The 18,558-nt window shown below is 40.7% G+C and overlaps 1 protein-coding gene across 1 annotated transcript; it reads left to right on the forward strand.

Annotated features, from left to right (window-relative positions):
- Positions 1 to 16,747: 16,747 nt before the first annotated feature.
- On the forward strand, positions 16,748 to 18,345 carry LOC110944369. The gene is made up of 3 exons (XM_022186030.1): positions 16,748 to 17,143; positions 17,223 to 17,472; positions 17,546 to 18,345. Exons 1-3 carry the CDS (start codon positions 16,748 to 16,750, stop codon positions 18,343 to 18,345), a joined length of 1,446 nt encoding a protein of 481 aa, XP_022041722.1.
- Positions 18,346 to 18,558: the final 213 nt, after the last annotated feature.

Here is an 18,558-nt window from a genome sequence, read left to right on the forward strand (position 1 = left end):
ACTTGCATGACACGATACACTCGATACTACGGTGACTTGATAGTGAGACACTACTCTTCGACTTATGTGAATAGTAAACCTGTGATACCATTCGTTGTGTTGTGTGAACGGGGGAAACTTCGAGCGCAAGCTAAGAGGCACTGAGATAAGCATGCAAATTGCCTTATTATTATGGGTGCACACTTAATAATAACGTGGGGTGCATGCAAGTCCCAGTGAGGCTTATCGAGCGTGAGAAGGGTTCTGCCTTATTATGTGTGAACTTGGTAGTACGTAGATATCAACATGATACTTGATATCCATCTCGTTTCGATTTCCCGAATCGGTTCATCTCTATCTATAGAATCATGAGTGGACGAGGACACGGACGTGGTAACATCAACATGACTCAGGCTGAGTTGACTGACCTAATCAATACCCGTGTGGCTGAGGCTTTAGCAGCCTATCAAGCTGGTACGGAATGTACCAAGTACTCTTTACTCTTATATCGCGTACACGTCTTTTCACTCCTGTAATGTGTTTCCTTTCGTCATTTAGGTCAGCAAGTGCAACCTCAACCCAACCAGCCTGCGTGTACGTTCAAAATGTTTATGGACTGTAAGCCACAGACCTTTACCGGGACTGAAGGGGCTGTGGGACTTCTGAGATGGTTCGAGAAAGCAGAGTCCGTGTTTGCTATCTGTAACTGTCCCGCTGGGGACAGGGTGAAATATGCTGCGGGTACCTTGGCAGATGGTGCCCTAACGTGGTGGAATGCCCAAGTGCAGTTGTTGGGCATCGAGACAGCGAATGCCACAACTTGGGATGATTTTAAAGAACTGATCAAAGAGGAGTATTGTCCTCGGGATGAGGTTCAGAAGCTGGAAAACGAGTACTATGACTTGAAGATGGTTGGATCTGAAGTCGAAGCGTATGTGAAGCGATCGTATGAATTAGCGGACATGTGCCCGAATTTGTCCCGGCCTATGTCTCGGAGGATTGAGTTATTCATCAAGGGGTTGCCTCCGCGTGTGAAGAGTTTGGTCACTGCAGCCCATCTCAATGATTTGACACAGATTGTTCGATTGACCCACAAGATTGTGGATCAAGAGGTAGAGAGTAACTCGTTACCGCCGCGTGTTTCAACCACTACTGCTGCTGCACCCACTGCCACTGCGTCCGCTAACGATAACAAAAGGAAGTGGAGTGACTATGATAAAGCATCTAGTGCGGGCCAGACTCAGAAAAGGCCAGACAACAATAGCAATCGCAGCATCAGCCAGTCGTCTTCTGTCAATCAAGGCCAGGGAAGTGGCCAAAGTCAGGGTTCGTATGCAGGGAGGAAGCCACGGTGTAACAAGTGTGGCTATCATCATTTCGGGCCGTGTGGTCGGATATGTAACAAGTGTGGTAAGGCGGGCCATGAGGCCAGGTATTGTAGGGCCCCACAGCCCAAACACTAGCAGCAACAGAACCAGCAGAATCAGAGACAGCAGGGACAACCACCTCAGCAGAATCAGGGCTTCAGGAAGGGGTGCTATCAGTGTGGAGACGAGGGTCACTTCAAGCGGGATTGCCCTCAGTTGAATCAAAACGCTAACGACAACAACCGCCCGAATAACAACAATGCTGGGAACAACAACAACAATGGCAACAATGGGGGTAACGGTAATGGTGCTCGAGGAAGGGTGTTCCAGCTTGGGGCAGGGGATGCTAGGAATGACGGCAATGTTGTCACCGGTACGTTTCCTGTAAACAATCATATTGCTTCTGTGTTATTTGATTCTTGTGCCGATTGGAGTTACGTGTCCCTAGAGTTTAGTCAATGATTGGGGATAACCCCAATGCCTTTAGAAGTTAAGCAAGTAGTAGAACTAGCAGATGGTAAAACAATAGAAGCCTCGAATGTCCTTTTCGGGTGCAAGCTAGATCTCGTGGGTCAAGTATTTGATATTGATCTCCTTCCCGTTACGCTCGGTAGTTTCGATATAGAGGTAGGCATGGATTGGCTGTCCAAGCACCAAGCAGAAATTTTGTGTAAGGAGAAGGTGGTGCGTATCCCTCTCCCTGATGGGGAGTCATTATTGGTTCAGGGGCATCGTAGTGGGACGATGGTTGGTATTATCTCGGCTATGCATGCGCAGAAGTATCTACAGAAGGGGTATCCTGCAATGTTAGCTTTAGTTACAAACGCTCAGTCTGAGGAAAGAAGGATCGAGGATCTGCCAGTGGTGCGGGAGTTCGCTGATGTGTTCCCAGAGGAGTTACCAGGGTTACCTCCTCACCGTCAAGTAGAATTTCAGGTTGATCTGGCGCCAGGAGCGGCCCCAATTGCTCGAGCTCCATACCGGTTGGCTCCTGGGGAGCTACAGGAATTGTCTAATCAGCTACAGGAATTGTTGGATAGAGGTTTCATTCGACCCAGTTCTTCGCCTTGGGGAGCCCCAGTTCTGTTTGTAAAGAAGAAAGACGGGTCATTCCGCATGTGTATCGACTATCGAGAGCTCAACAAGGTAACCATTAAGAACCGCTATCCGTTACCACGCATCGACGACTTGTTTGACCAGCTGCAAGGGTCAAGTTTTTATTCAAAGATCGACTTAAGGTCGGGTTACCACCAGGTAAGGGTTAGAGAAGAGGATGTTCCCAAGACTGCTTTTCGAACGCGCTACGGACACTACGAGTTTTTGGTCATGCTGTTTGGACTGACAAACGCACCAGCGGTCTTCATGGATCTCATGAACCGCGTATGTAAGCCATATCTCGACGAGTTTGGTATAGTGTTTATTGACGACATCTTGGTTTATTCAAAGAACAAGGAGGATCACGAGCGTCATCTACGTCTCATCTTAGAACTTTTGAGAAGGGAACAGCTGTATGCGAAGTTTTCTAAGTGCGATTTTTGGATTCGAGAAGTGCATTTCCTTGGGCACGTTGTTAACGAGAAAGGGATACATGTGGACCCTGCGAAAGTGGACGCAGTTAAGAATTGGGCGGCACCAAAGACTCCCTCTGAGGTGCGACAATTTCTTGGTCTCGCTGGATATTATCGAAGGTTTATTAGAGATTTCTCAAAGATCGCACAACCCCTCACCTCGCTGACACAGAAGAACACGGTATACTCTTGGGGAACGAAGCAGGAAGAGGCCTTCCAGTTGTTAAAACAGAAACTTTGCAGTGCACCAATCTTGTCTTTACCAGAGGGTACCGAAGATTTTGTGGTCTACTGTGATGCATCCATTCAGGGTCTCGGATGCGTGTTAATGCAACGCGAGAAGGTGATAGCCTATGCCTCGCGACAGTTGAAGATTCACGAGAAAAACTACACAACACACGACTTGGAGTTAGAGGCGGTGGTATTTGCGTTGAAGATCTGGAGGCACTATCTGTACGGTACCAAATGCACCATCTACACCGACCATAGGAGTCTTCAGCATATCTTCGACCAGAGAGAGTTAAATATGCGACAACGGCGATGGGTTGAATTATTGAACGATTATGAATGTGCCATCAAGTACCATCCGGGCAAAGCGAACGTCGTAGCTGACGCCCTCAGCAGAAAGAATAATGCACCTAGGCGCGTGCGAGCGTTGCAACTCACGATCCAGTCCAATCTTCCTTCCCAGATACGAAACGCCCAGTTAGAAGCGTTGAAACCAGAGAACGTTCAAGCTGAAGCTTTACGCGGCTCAAGGCAACGACTAGAGCAAAAGGGAGACGGTGCTTACTACGTAACCGGACGCATCTGGGTTCCACACTATGGTGACTTACGAGAACTTGTAATGGATGAGGCACATAAGTCACGTTACTCCGTACATCCTGGATCAGATAAGATGTACCACGACTTGAAAACTACATACTGGTGGCCTAGCATGAAAGCTCACATAGCAACCTACGTCAGCAAATGTTTGACTTGTGCTAAAGTCAAAGCCGAACATCAAAAGCCCTCGGGTCTACTGCAGCAACCAGAGATACCCACATGGAAGTGGGAACAGATCGCCATGGATTTCGTGACAGGACTACCAAGAACTCAGGCTGGAAACGATACCATTTGGGTGATTGTTGATCGCCTCACGAAGTCAGCACATTTCCTAGCAATCAAGGAGACAGACAAGTTTTCACAACTAGCAGCGATTTATCTTAAAGAAGTCGTCTCTACACATGGGGTACCAACTTCTATCATCTCAGATCGAGATCCACGTTTCACTTCTGATCTTTGGCAAGCAATGCATAAGTCGTTCGGTTCACGACTCGACATGAGTACCGCTTATCACCCGCAGACGGATGGTCAAAGCGAGCGCACCATCCAAACGCTTGAAGACATGCTGCGGGCATGTGTAATCGACTTTGGGAAAGGATGGGAAAAGCACTTACCGTTGATAGAATTCTCCTACAACAACAGCTACCATACAAGTATTAAGGCAGCTCCATTCGAAGCACTATACGGACGAAAATGCCGCTCACCTCTCTGTTGGCTTGAGGTGGGTGACAGTCAGATCACAGGCCCGGAGCTCGTGCTTGAAACATCGGAAAATATTGTATGGATACGGGACCGTATGGCCGCAGCTCGCGACCGTCAGAAAAGCTACGCTGACAAGCGTAGTAAACCTCTGGAATTTGAAGTTAATGATCGCGTTATGTTAAAAGTCTCACCCTGGAAGGGTGTGGTGCGTTTTGGGAAACGCGGCAAACTAAACCCTCGTTATGTAGGACCATTCAAAATTCTGGAACGAATTGGAAAGGTGGCCTACAGGTTGGAATTACCTGCTGAGTTGGGTAATGTCCATGATGTATTTCACGTGTCACAGTTAAAGAAGTGTTTGGCCGACGAAACACTAGTTGTACCATTTCAAGAGCTGAAAATAGACGACAAGTTGCAGTTTGTCGAAGAACCAATTGAGATTATGGATCGGGAAGTTAAAGTGCGTAAGCATAGTCGTATACCCATTGTGAGAGTTCGTTGGAACTCAAGACGTGGTCCGGAGTTCACGTGGGAACGCGAGGACCAGATGGAACGCAAGTATCCACACTTATTTCCCAAAGACAAGACCAAGCCTAGCGATTCTACATCTCATGTAACTAGTGAATTTCGGGACGAAATTCCCATTCAAGTTGGGGATGATGTGACACCCGCGGAAAATGCACAGTCACCTTGATTAGCATCGCATCGTGCTGCGGATGGCCTATCAAATTTCGGGACGAAATTTCTTTCAAGTTGGGGATGATGTGACAACTCGAGTTTTCGACTTTCACCTTCACATTAAATGCACGTTGACCTGGACGGATTAGTTGTTTGACTTATTGACTTGTAATGTACACGTTGTGATATGATGGAATGTATTGTGATGTTTATGTGTTAATGAAACGTATTGTGCATATATGTAATTACTGTCATAATGTGAGAATTATCATGAAACACTTGAACTTAGACTGATTAAACCACATAAGTGCTCGACGAAACAGAACTAGATTCGCCAAGGCCATCTCGACGAAATAGAATTAGATTCGTCAACATCATCTCGACGAAACAAAGCCTGTTTCGCCGAGCCCAGATTCGCCAAAGCCCAGTTAAGGTCCAATACGCTGTTTTGAGTATAACTACGTGAAACGGTTTCAGTTTCACACCTTTGACAAAACCGAAACCCTAGAATTCTCTTGTGTGTGACGGCAGCTGCGTTTCCCTAGCCCCTCGAACGATCCGACTCATCTTTGCTAATATCTCGGTTAGTGCGTGTTTGTCATATCGGTTTCATGATTGTTTGATTGATCGATACTTGTTTGTGTATGTCTGAATTATGAAACGGCTGTGAATATATATGATTTGTCATTTGTTTTTTATTGAGTTCTAGTAGTCGCGATCATATGATGAAGACTAGGGTTTCATGAATCTTGCAACAATTGTACATGCTAGCGATTGCTAGAATAGGATCTGATTAATTATCTTCGTATGATACTTGTGATAATAACCAACCGATCTTTGCAAAACAAGTGAGCATGTGGTTTGATGATGTACGTTTTAGGGATGTGTTGAAACTGTTGTGCATAGACTTGAGGTTGTATACGTGATGATCATTGGTTCCTGTTTTCGTATGATAACTGGTTATTCATTGTTAGGGTGTAACGGCTGTTGTTGAGATTAGGGTTCTGTGATAATTCTGTAACTGATGATAATGTTTGACGTAACTGACATGTTGACGTAACTGCTGCCCTGACGAATTGGAATGTTTGACGAAATGGAATCCTTGACGAAACAAGATTGTGTTTCGCCAAGAGTAATCGGCGAAACAGGATTTGTGATTCGCCAAAGATCATCGACGAATTAGAAAATGTGTTTCGCCAAAGGATGTTTGACGAAACAGAATGTGTTTCGCCAAACCTGTGATTCGCCAATGTTGTGTTTCGCCGAATTGGGTAACTTACACAGTAACCTAGTGAGACTCTGTTAGAAGTTAACGGGAATAATTAACTGTCGTTAAGTATAAACCAATACTTGTATGATCTTGAATCCATGCAATGTGATACTTGGTGCGTATTGATGCGATGTTCACTATGATTATACCTACGTGTCGACTTTGTGACTATAAACTGATTATGTATACGTGCCCACTTTAGGACTTGACTGATTAAGTGTGAGCGGGTAGTTAATCTTACCGAGCAAACCAAGGTGAGTTCACTGCATTTCTCAAGCATGCGTCCCGGTGGTTTGGGACAACTAGTAAACGTTTGAAAAGGGGATCTTGGGTAAAACAATGTAATTGGGTCTTGGTTATTGTACATGGGATCGATCATTACCATTGCTTGGTTAGGAGCATTGGGGTTGTTAAGGGGCACACTCCCCGGATACATATGGGCACACTCCCTAGGGTATCTAGCATGTTATGAGCAACATCGTATCGCAACGTTGAATCGCATTAACATACATCTGGTAACAAAACACGTTAACTAAACTTTGAACTCACCAGCGTCGTCTGACACACTTGTCTGCATGCTTGCAGGTCGTTAGAATACAAGACATGGACTTGCTATCTGGGAGTGCTGGAGTGGTCGTGGATCGAAGCTATTGGATTACTTATAATTGATACATTGGTTTTGAGTTTTGTTATGAAACAATCGCTAAACTACTTATCACATGCTTCCGCTATATATATAACTTTTTGGGAATTGATATTATGTTTGACATTTAATCTTGGCAATTAATGACATGTTTTATTTAAATATTTATCATTGGTTCAATGTGATTGGTGGCTCAGACTCTGATGTGTAACACGCCTCGCGGAGTTTCCGCAGGTGGTATTTTGGGGGTGTTACAAAAGTCCAGTTCAGCACATGTGCCGCCAATTACTGTCGATGATGATCAATATTATTTAATAAAATGGTGATCATTGAGGGGTGTGAATGATTCCTATATCATGATAAGGACAAGTCTCAATTAATGTTGTGATGTGATGTTGCATGTGTTGACTTCTCCTTGGTTGCCGTGATGATGATGTAATGTAAGAGATAGGGACATTTTGTTGATTGTAGTGAAATGTTGGTCACTGTTAACATAAAAAAAAAAAGAGGAGTACATGGGTCACACTATAACCGAATGGTATAGGTTGGGCTTGGGAAAATGAATCTTGGGATGCGAATTAAAGGTGGGCCAGCCAAACTCCTAATTACATGCTGTGTTGGACTATGAGTATATAGGCAGCTTTGGGGCCGGGTATTTTGTTACACGTTCACTTAATAGGTATTGAACTGGTATCATATAAGTTAGGTTGGGTTAATGAGGTATAATCGATGATATGAATGATCTGTTTTGTACCATTAGTTGCTCGACTAGATAACTAATATTGTTACTGAAGTTATCGATATTATGTGACTAATGGACCGATTGTAGCTTGATTCTGTGTCACCCCCCTAATTTTCCACGTGTCACCGGTGGGCCCGATGGGGAGTATCGTGACGTCATTGATATCATCATAGTCAAACAACACAACATATAAAATGCACAGCGGAAGCAAAAGATATAGATTTATTTCAACTGAACAAAATGTAATGTTTAAGTATTACAACAAGTCGAAACAGATCCACAGGCGGATCAAATAAAAAGGAAAAGTGTTCAACAGACTTTGACATCTAATGCTTGCGAGACTTGAGTAATGATGCCTGGAGTAGCCAGCCTATTTCGTCTAGCACCTGCACTTAGCCTTTTTGGAAAATACGTCAGTTTGCACTGGTAAATACAACTTAACTGACTCATTTTGAAAAGTGTTTGAAAATTGATTTAAATGCACTTCGGCCAAAAATATTTTATAACTTGGGACAATTATTCAAAATAATCTTGTATACAGTTTTACTCATTCGTCGTCCATTAGGGCCGGTTTATAGGGCCGGACTTAAGTTAACTGACACGCCACAGGTATAATGCCCACAAGGTCGATTCCTTATAGTGGGATACCAGTTTTTACATAATGCAACTGTCAGGTGTACGCCTACACCCCGTGCTTAGGTCGTGGCCATTTCATGAATGATGCCAAGGATATCCGGGACATGGTCGTTTAACCCCCAAGGGCCATACACCAAATAATACATATCAAACAGGTTATGTAAATAGATCAATCACAATACGATTTAAATGACTACATACACCCGACCAAGCGGTACTTTTATAGTACCGTAACCCAAGCCCGTATAGGGAAAATAAGTTAAGAGTATTTACCTGAGCAATAGTATAATTCAAATACAGCAAGTGCACGTAGCTTTTACCGGGCTCCTAATCTGTAACGAAGGTTTTAATAACCTATTAGAATCCTAACGGGTCTTTCATTAAGTTTATACTTAGACCGGTTAGTTTTCAAAAGAAAGACAAGGTTCAACGCATGATAAAGCGAAGACCGGTTTAGAATGTGGTTTTGACCCGACAAGCTTGTATGCTTGTTTAATATGGGTAATTTAGTCACATTCTGGATTTTGAGACAAAAACGATATGGTTTGACCCGTTTCGGCTAATATATGCAAACTAGTCACATAGGCCGATCCAAACGCGAAACATGCGTAACGGGTAACCATAAGAGTCATGAACATGTTCCACAAGTTAATATGCCTTAAATATGTTGTGACATCAGTAGGATGTCTTCTATTATGCCCAACACGAATTTAAAACCAATTTATGCCTCGCAGGGGCATTTTGGTCATGTAAAAGGTTATAAAAGGGTTTAAATATGTTTCTGAGTTTCGGGTCTGACGTAATCAGTAAAAATACTCAATTTACTAAGTTATATCAGTAAGGTATAACTTATATGTGAAATCTATCCTTTATAACCAAACTATGCATCTTAAGGGCATTTTGGTAATTTCACATAAGCCTAAAAGGTCAAAATCGGAAATCTGAGCTTAAGACCTTTGCTTACTGTTAGAATGTAAATATTTACTAAAAATATCAGTAAGCATCAAACCTTATATTTATAAGATGGTTTTAATACATACTACGCGTTAAAAACGCTTAAAAAGACGATTTGGAGCCATTTCCGGGTTTTCAAAGGAAGGCCGATAACTTTATTATTCCAGAAGGCTCAAAATACTTTATTTATCATATTAGATCAGTAGAAAAAGGTTTGGGGTCAAAAGGATTTGTAAAACTCATTTTATAGCTTAAAAGGGCAAAACCGGCAACTCCCGAACCAAGCTTAGAACTCTAAGTTATGCTCAGCCTAAAAATAAATAAAAATCCTTAAAAATCCCAAAATATTATATTACATCAGTGGGTAATAAGTTTGGTATTAAAAATTGGGTTTAGATAGGCTATATGCTAATTATGCGGTTTATATACTTAAAAGCTTCTTAATTACGCTAATGAGCATAATTCTTAATCTAGACCTCAAACTGATGTCAAATTCTAGGGACAAGTTTATAAATCAGTAGTGAAGGTTTCTATTCTTTCACTTTATCAAAAATCATGTTTTAAGGTCAAAAGAGCATAATAGTCAACATTTAAGCATTTAACGGAGTCATGTATATGAATTGGATAACTAATGAACCAAGTTGTATAATCACATAGGGTTATACTTATAGGTAACTTGGTCCTAATAAGGCTCTAAGGCATTCCTAAATCATGCTCAAACGGGTCAGAACTGAAAGTCAAAGCATAAGTCAAACTATGCGACTTTCGGTCCCGAACCGAGCCTAAACTGAAAATTGTCGAGTTGAACATGTTTAGACATGTTCTTACATTGATTATCAAGTTATATTAATGTCAAAACAGGTTGCATAGCTTCTACACTGCTAATTATGCATTTATTTGAAAATTAGCTTTCTGTTGACTTTTTATAATCAAGTTTGACTCGACAATTGACCTAATTAGAGTGGGAATCAGAGGGTGACCTTTTAAGGGTTTAATGCCCACATAATTACCAACTCATAGGTACTTTCATTTTGAATTTTGACTGGAGCAATTAAGATTAATGACGAAGTCAAACCTTAATTATGACGGTTTGACTTTACGCTAATAAACTAAGCAAAACTGAATTAAAGGAGGTTAAGCATACTTACAATAGTCCTAAGCACGACTAATGAACACTAAGGATGAGCCTTGAGCTCCAGGAACCTCCAAGCAAAGAGTTGTGAAGTTCCAAATGAATGAGCAATCAAGAACCCAAGATCATGGCCCTTATATAGGCTTCTTTGATCATCAAGATCATGCCAAACAAGGTCTATGGATGATATGGGATTATTACAAGTGTCCCTAGGCCTTAATATACCAGCAAACAAGCCCATAGAATCAAAAACAACCATTTTAAGTCGGTTACAAAGCTTTAACAGCCAGTTGTCCTGATTTTCTGCATCTGGTAGTCCCAGGCGGCCCGCTTCAGGATTTATAAGGATCTTACGCGGGCCGCATGGCCCCTCTGATCCGGTTACAAAGTTTCAATAATTGCAGTTTTGGTCCCTGGTCCTTCCAAACTTGATTTTAAGGTGGTTTCTTGCACTATAAACCCCCAAACTTGACTTTTAAGGACCCCAAGTCATAAACCAACTTTGTTTAGTCCCCGGTTATTCATACGTTCACCGAAAAGTCCTAAATTTCGATATTGACTCTTTTAATCCCTCGTATACGAATATTGTCATAACTTTCTCATACTTAATCGAAACCTTGTGAAATTTTTATCACACATTGTTGTGAGTATAATTTATCATTACAAAACTTCGGGTCTGCTAAAAGATCACTCAGAGGTATACTTTAAACATGTTGACACATTTAGCCCCTGCAGTTTGTAATTCCTCACTTTCTTTCACAATTAGCTTCGTATGATCCATGATTTATTCGGTTAAGGATATAAACATCATGTAGGGTTATTTTAAAGTATATTTATTCATTGTTGACATGTTGAACCTTTATTTTCACATACTTTCCTTGTTTGTCAACTTTAGTCCTTCATACGTAATCTTTCACACGTTCAAAGCTTATGACACGTGTCAATACATTATTGGACATGAATTTTTGAGGTGTTACATTCTGTTCATGGTAAGTTATGCATGATTAGGAGGTTCAATGTTCACTTTGATTTAATTGCACAGTTAATATTGATGATGATGATGGTACTGTAGGTAGGATGTATAGAATCTTTAGGTTGGATATGAAAACATGGTAACAATTGTATAAAATTCATAATGTGTTACATTAGACTAAAACATGATGTGATAATTGTTGCGGATTTGGTTTGTACAACAGTGGGTCGTGCATGTCAGTATATGGGCTTGTAAATGTATGTATGGAGGTTGTTGGAACTACTACATGCTACCTAAATACTCGATGACTCTATGTGAATGGATTGACTACCATGATCTCAATTATGTGCGTGTGTTACATGTGCAGTAGATATGTTGTATGTGATCGATGAATACGTGAATTACGTGAATATGAAAGTTGTGGTTTATATGCAAGTAGAACTGACTGTCATTGGTAACACCTTTAGGGCGTACGTGATCAACTGGTAGACTCGTAGATAAACCTACCGAGCAACCCTAAGGTGAGTTCACTACTTTTGAGCATGCGTCCCAGTGGTTGGGACAGTCAGTGGGTATCCCGGGGAGGGATAAGACTTTTGGGTAAAACTGGTATAGTGGATAATACTCTCATTCTATCACTCTTAAGTGCCATCTTTTATTACCGGGGAGGTAACAGGGTATTAGTTGGTAGCGCTAATTAGGTTTGGCACCCTCACGCCGTACCGGGGAGGACGGTTGTGAACTAATGACCCAGTCGGGCCCAGTGTTCTGATAGGAGCACTGGGGAAAGGGCAAAACATACATCAGGTGTCGTCTTGTTCAGTATCGAGATATTATCAATACTACTTTTGTTTTTGTTAATGAACTGGAATAAACTCTTGGTAACAAACGTTTTTCATAAACTGTGAACTCGCCAGCTTTGTCTGATACACTTGTTGCATGCTCACAGGTCGTTAGGCTTCATGGATTTCGATACTTGCTGTCTGGAGTAGCAGAAGTGGTCATGGGTCGTTTGGAGTGATTGATGTGATTGAATTCTTGATACCATACTTTGGTATTAAACAGTTTAACTTCGGTTTTCTTTTGCTTCCGCTGGACATATTGGTTTTCGTATAAACTAGTGGTGGTATTTTATTAATGGTTGAGAACTTTATTTTTGAAATTTGTATGGGTTCAATGTAATTAGTGGCTCATTGTCAGTACGTCACATGCCTATCAGGGACACTCCCTAGGTGGTATTTTGGGGGTGTGACACACAAGGCCACTCCGATCGCACAAGGTCACTCTAATCGTATAACGCCTTGAACCGTAAAGTGGATTGGGCCTGAATGGCTGGGCCACACGCACACTTGAATATTTGATGATTAGCCTGATACATGATGATTGTTATGAACTGGCATGTTAATCTGTATGTTGTCGAACGATTTCGTGATGCTATGCGTTGCATGATGTGTGTTATGTGATGTTACCTGTTACGTGGTTAATAAGTAAACAAAACTTACTAGAATTGGTAACCATGTTAGGACGTGGTTGGCAGATAAACTGTGAACAAGTAAATTTCATTACCGAGCAATCCAAGGTGAGTTCACTTCTCTTGAGCATGCGTCCCGGTGGGTGGGACAATCAAATGGGTATTCCTGAGAGGAATAAGTCTTTTGGGTAAAATCTGGAATGTTAGATAATGCACTCATTTCCTATCACCTTAAGTCCCAACTTCTACCAAATAGTTACCTGAGAGGTAACGGGGTATTAGTTGAAAGCGCTATTAGGCTTAGCAACCTCACACCGTACGTGAGAGGACGTGCGTGAACTAATGACCTTAATCACGACCAATGCTTAGATAGGGGGCATTGGGGATAGGCAAAATAATCTGGAGCCATCTTGTACGGTACTCGAGTTATTATCAACATTATTAATAAACTTGACTAAACACTTGGCAATTAACGTTTTCATAAAACTATGAACTCACCAGCGTTGTCTGATACACTTGTTGCATGCTCGTAGGTCGTTAAATTTTCTAGATAAGGAACTTGCTGTCTGGGATTGCTGGAGTGGTCATGTGCCGAGCCTTCTGGAACTATGAAGCAATCTTTTTAGTTTTCATACATTTGGTTTTGCAAAATTAAACTATGGTTTATATTATGCTTCCGCTGAATACATTAAACTTGAGTTATGTTTGAGAATGATTTACTTTAATAAACGGGTTTTCTTATTATATCATGTGTTTGTTCAATATGATTGATGGCTGGATCCTGGTACGTCGCATGCCTAGCGGGGTTTCCGCATGTAGTATTTTGGAGGCGTGACAACTCGTTAAACCTATTTTTCAATCAAACTCATTTACCCAACTAAACACATTAGTCTAATAATGTTTTAAATTATACTTTTATACCCCAATTAAATAAACTGACAAGTGGTGGCAACTAAAAAAAGCAATAATCGGGTTTATATTTTTTAGGGACCCATTTTTCATCTCTGCCCATGACCCTTGAATGTTCAGCAATTCTCAGAGACAACCCTGATGACGGCTCTTACATTTTGATTTCTTCGCACCCAAAAATAATATTTTCTTTAATAAAACAGGTTTATTCCAAACGCTAAGGCTTAGTTTCTATTGTTTAATATAATGTGAACTGAATATGTGTGTCTGTGTGTGTGGAATATTATTTTATAAAGAAAATTAAACCAAAAAAATGTATGAAGAAATCAAGAGACGTCACGTGTTAAAGGAAGTTACAAGAGCAATAAAACACGCATTGATGCACCGTTGGAAAACACGTTGACACGCCAGTATAATCTTTGTTAGGTCATCTGACGTGCCATAATGCATCACATGTGACTAGGACGTGGAACCGTGACCATGCGTCGAATACCACACAGTATATGTGTGGTTCATGACGTTGGTTCGACAACGTAGAGTTTCTCTGGGCAACAACCAAATCATAAATATTTCTTAGTTTCTAATCAACAATCTATTAAGCACCTCAATTGATTATTAGGTAATTACCTGTACTCATTTATTTAAAAAAAAAGTTAATTACACAGTTTTGTCTAATTCTTTTTACGAGCATTCCAATATAAATTTATTGTAAACCGACTTGGTTTCAATATAAAGTATTTCCAAGTCGCGTAAATGGTGTGCAACTTGTGAGTACCCAACTATAATTTTTAAATAAGGAATTTTCAGTTTATATTACATTGAGTAACATCGACGATGAGGATTAGATTACACTTGCATTATCATGAATTTGTAAACGATGGTTTCAACTAGCCAATGACTAAGAGCATTCACATCCAGTCCTCTAAACTTATACATATATTCCACTAAAAAACAACTCCTATATCAATATATTTCCACTAAAAACAAATACTTTTTCCCTATCCTTTTCAATTAAATAATAGAGTTAATTGCCATTTTCGCCCCTGAGGTTTGGGCACATTTGCCATTTTCGTCCAAAATGAAGGTTTTGTACCATTTTGCCCCCAACGTTTCTAACTTTTTGCCATTTTCATCCAAATACCTAACCAAGTTACTTTATATCTTATTATGGGTTATTTATAACCTAACCAAGTTAGTTTATACCTTATTATAGGGTATTTTTGAAAATTATCAATTATAAGGGGTAATTTATAAATTATCTTTCTAGATATTATTTATCAGTACTTTATAACTCACCTACTTCTTAAAACCCATTTCATCAGAGATAAGAAACCCTAAATCATTGAAGAACAAAACGAATAGCTGAAGAACAAGAACGGATCGTTGAAGAATCATCAATGGCCCAATCGTCTAGTGATTTGGAGCCTGATAATTGGTGTATCAGAGGTGAAGACGCAAATTTCAATCCCGACATTACATATGGTATGTTCTATCCACCATCATCTGAGAATTGCTTGTAACCTAGGGTTTGCTTGATAAATGAGCCGTTTTTTTTTCTTTTTGTTTCAGCTAAATTTCCAAGCTACTTCACCTTGGAATTTCACTATGGTGGTGAATTTGATGATGTACCAGAGTTTCATTACAAAGGGGGTAAAGTTGACTACATTGACAAGGTGAATCCCGATCTGTTTTCTATTATTATAGTCAATGATATGATGCAAGAATTAGGTTATTCAGAGGAAGATGTAGTGATATACAACTTTAGGGAACCCGGGGGGATGCTAGAATCAGGTTTAAGATCTTTGGGTACTGATTCTGATGTGTTGAAGCTGATTAAATATGCTGAAACTACTAGAACTATTGAAGTTTATGTTCAGCATGTCCAAACATATCCTAAAGATGTGAATACTAAAGAGGGTAGTGAACCTCAGTATGTTGATTTGAGTGATGATAGTGATAAGGATAGTGAGGATAGTGACAAAGACAGTTCTGGTGATGAGGACAGTGGTAGTGTTGAGGGGAGTGATAAGAATAGTGATGATGAAGATTCTGATTACTTGGTTGGGAGTGATAAGAATAGTGATGATGAAGATTCTGATTACTTGGTTGGGAGTGATAAGAATAGTGATGATGAAGATTCTGATTACTTGGTTGATGAGGATCACATAGTGCCCGAGTATGATGTAGATATGGATGAGTTTAGGGCTGCAGTGGACTTTGATCTTAGTGATGCAGGTGAAGATAATGAACAGGTCGATGAAGAGGGTAGTAATCAAGAGGTTGACTTAGACGACTTTGAGTCTTTTGAAGATAATACGACATTGGAGCAAGCCTGTAAGATTATTAGGAAGAAGAAGAAACAATGTAAACCAACAGATGATGATCCTTTCTTTCTTGGCCAACAGTTCACTAACAGGGAAGAAATTAAATCGTTGGTCAAAAAACATGCAATACATTCAAGAAGGCAGTTGTGTATCACAAGAAATGAGAGTGTTAGATTTAGGGTGATTTGTTTGGGTCGGAATATTAATCTTGGTGGTTGTGAAAGTAAAGTGGACAAGACAGACCAACCAACCACTTCTAAGGGTAAAACAGATGCATCCAAGAAACCTAAAAAGCAGATTCCAAAACCCACTTGTCCATGGGTTTTATACATTTCAAATGTGAAGAAGGAAGGAACATGGGTTGTAAAAACATACCTTAACAAGCACACCTGCCTTAATACAAGGGATGTTAAGTTGGTTGTCTAAGGAAATACAACCAACGATCAAATCCAATCCTGGGATTCCAATCCAAGCTCTTCAAGATGATCTGCATAGGAGGCTGTAGGTACAAGTAACCAGGAATCAGTTGTTTAGGGCTAAAAATAAGGCATTAGAGAGGGTTCAAGGTCATTATATGGCTCAATATGAGAAGTTGAGGGACTATGGTGAAGAACTTCTTAGATCCAATCCAGGGTCTACAGTGAGGATTGATGTGGAACCACTGTGTAATCCGTCTAGTCCCACTAGACAATTTAGGAGGATGTACGTATGCTTAGGTGCACTGAAGCAAGGGTTCAAGCTAGCTGGAAGACCACTGTTGGGCCTTGATGGTTGTTTTTTGAAAGGGCCCTTTCCTGGGCAGCTTTTGATGGCAGTGGGAGTAGATGCTAACAATGGGATTTACCCAGTTGCATACGCAGTTGTTGAGGCTGAGACTATGTCTTCTTGGACTTGGTTTCTTAAGTTGTTGGGTCAAGACTTTGATATTGATGCTAACAGTTACTTCTGTTTCATAAGTGACAGGCAAAAGGTACCATTTCTGAATATTTTTAGCATGTTAATTGTTTAATACCTGCTGTGTTTTAACTGTTTTATTCTTTTAAACACAGGGTTTGATACCTGCTGTGTCTAAGGTATTTCCAAGGTGTGAGCATAGGTTCTGCCTTAGACATATACATGAAAATATGAAGCCAAGATGGAAAGGTGAACTGTACAAGAACTTGTTGTGGAATTGTGCTGCTGCTACAACCATACAGGCCTTCGAAAAGGGCATGAACACTATTAAAGATGAAGACAAGGCACTGCACGACTGGTTAAAAGAGATTCCAGCCAAAAATTGGTGTAGGGCATACTTTTCTGGTACTTATCTTCATTCTTTTTTACATATCAAAGTAGGTTAGATGTTAGTAACAGGTATTCTTATGTATTGCAGGCTTGGCTAAGTGTGACATTTTGTTGAACAATATCTGTGAAGTTTTCAACAGTCAACTTATACAGGGGAGGGACAAACCTATAATAACCAGCCTAGAGTTTATTAGGGAATATCTTATGAAAAAGCATGTTGTTGTGCAGAAGCTGATAGCCAAATGTCAGGGTCCATTAACACCAACTGCTACTAAAGTTTTTGAGAAGATAAAGAGTGATGCTGTTCATTACAGTGTGATTTGGACTGGAGGTTCAAAGTACCAAGTGACCACCCATTTCAATGATCACCAAGACCAGAGAATTGTTAATGTTGATGATAGGAGTTGCTCTTGCAGGGGATGGGATGTCACTGGCATGCCATGTAGGCATGCAGTGGCCTGCATATGGAATATGGGGTTACATGGAAGAGGTGATGGTGTTCCAGAAAGATGGGTGGATAGGGCATACTGGTTACAGACATGGAAGGATGTGTATGCATGTCTCATTGACCCAATTAATGGCATGGACATGTGGCCAAAATCTGCATGCCCAACTACATTAGTTGCTCCAAAGTATCATGCCCAGGTTGGGAGACCAAAAAAGAAGAGAAAGAAGTCTGTAGTGGAAATAGATGAGTTGAAGGGCAAAAAGAAGCCATTAGAAGCCGAAGTTGAAAAGTTAAGCGAACAGATACCAACTACTGGAAAAATGCCAAGGAAGGGCAACTCGTTGACTTGTAAGCTTTGCAAGGAGAAAGGCCATAACAAGAGGACTTGTAGAAACAAGCCAGGTGTTGGTCAGTCACAGCAGTCGGAGCATGTCCCTTAGTTGGATGCAGTTGAAGTTTTTGTGCAGTTGGAGTTTTTTGTGCAGTTGAAGGTTTTTGTGCAGTTTAAACTTTTTGTGCAGATGTGCAGATGGTCTATAATAGATGGTCTATGTATTTTGTGTTTATAATAGATGGTAAGCTGTTAATCAGGTTTAGTAAGCTGTTAATTAGGTCTATAATAGATGGTCTATCTAAGGTTTTTGCAGCATTTT

The sequence above is a fragment of the Helianthus annuus genome, chromosome 6, assembly GCF_002127325.2.
Source record: "Helianthus annuus cultivar XRQ/B chromosome 6, HanXRQr2.0-SUNRISE, whole genome shotgun sequence".
Classification (NCBI taxonomy): domain Eukaryota; kingdom Viridiplantae; phylum Streptophyta; class Magnoliopsida; order Asterales; family Asteraceae; genus Helianthus; species Helianthus annuus.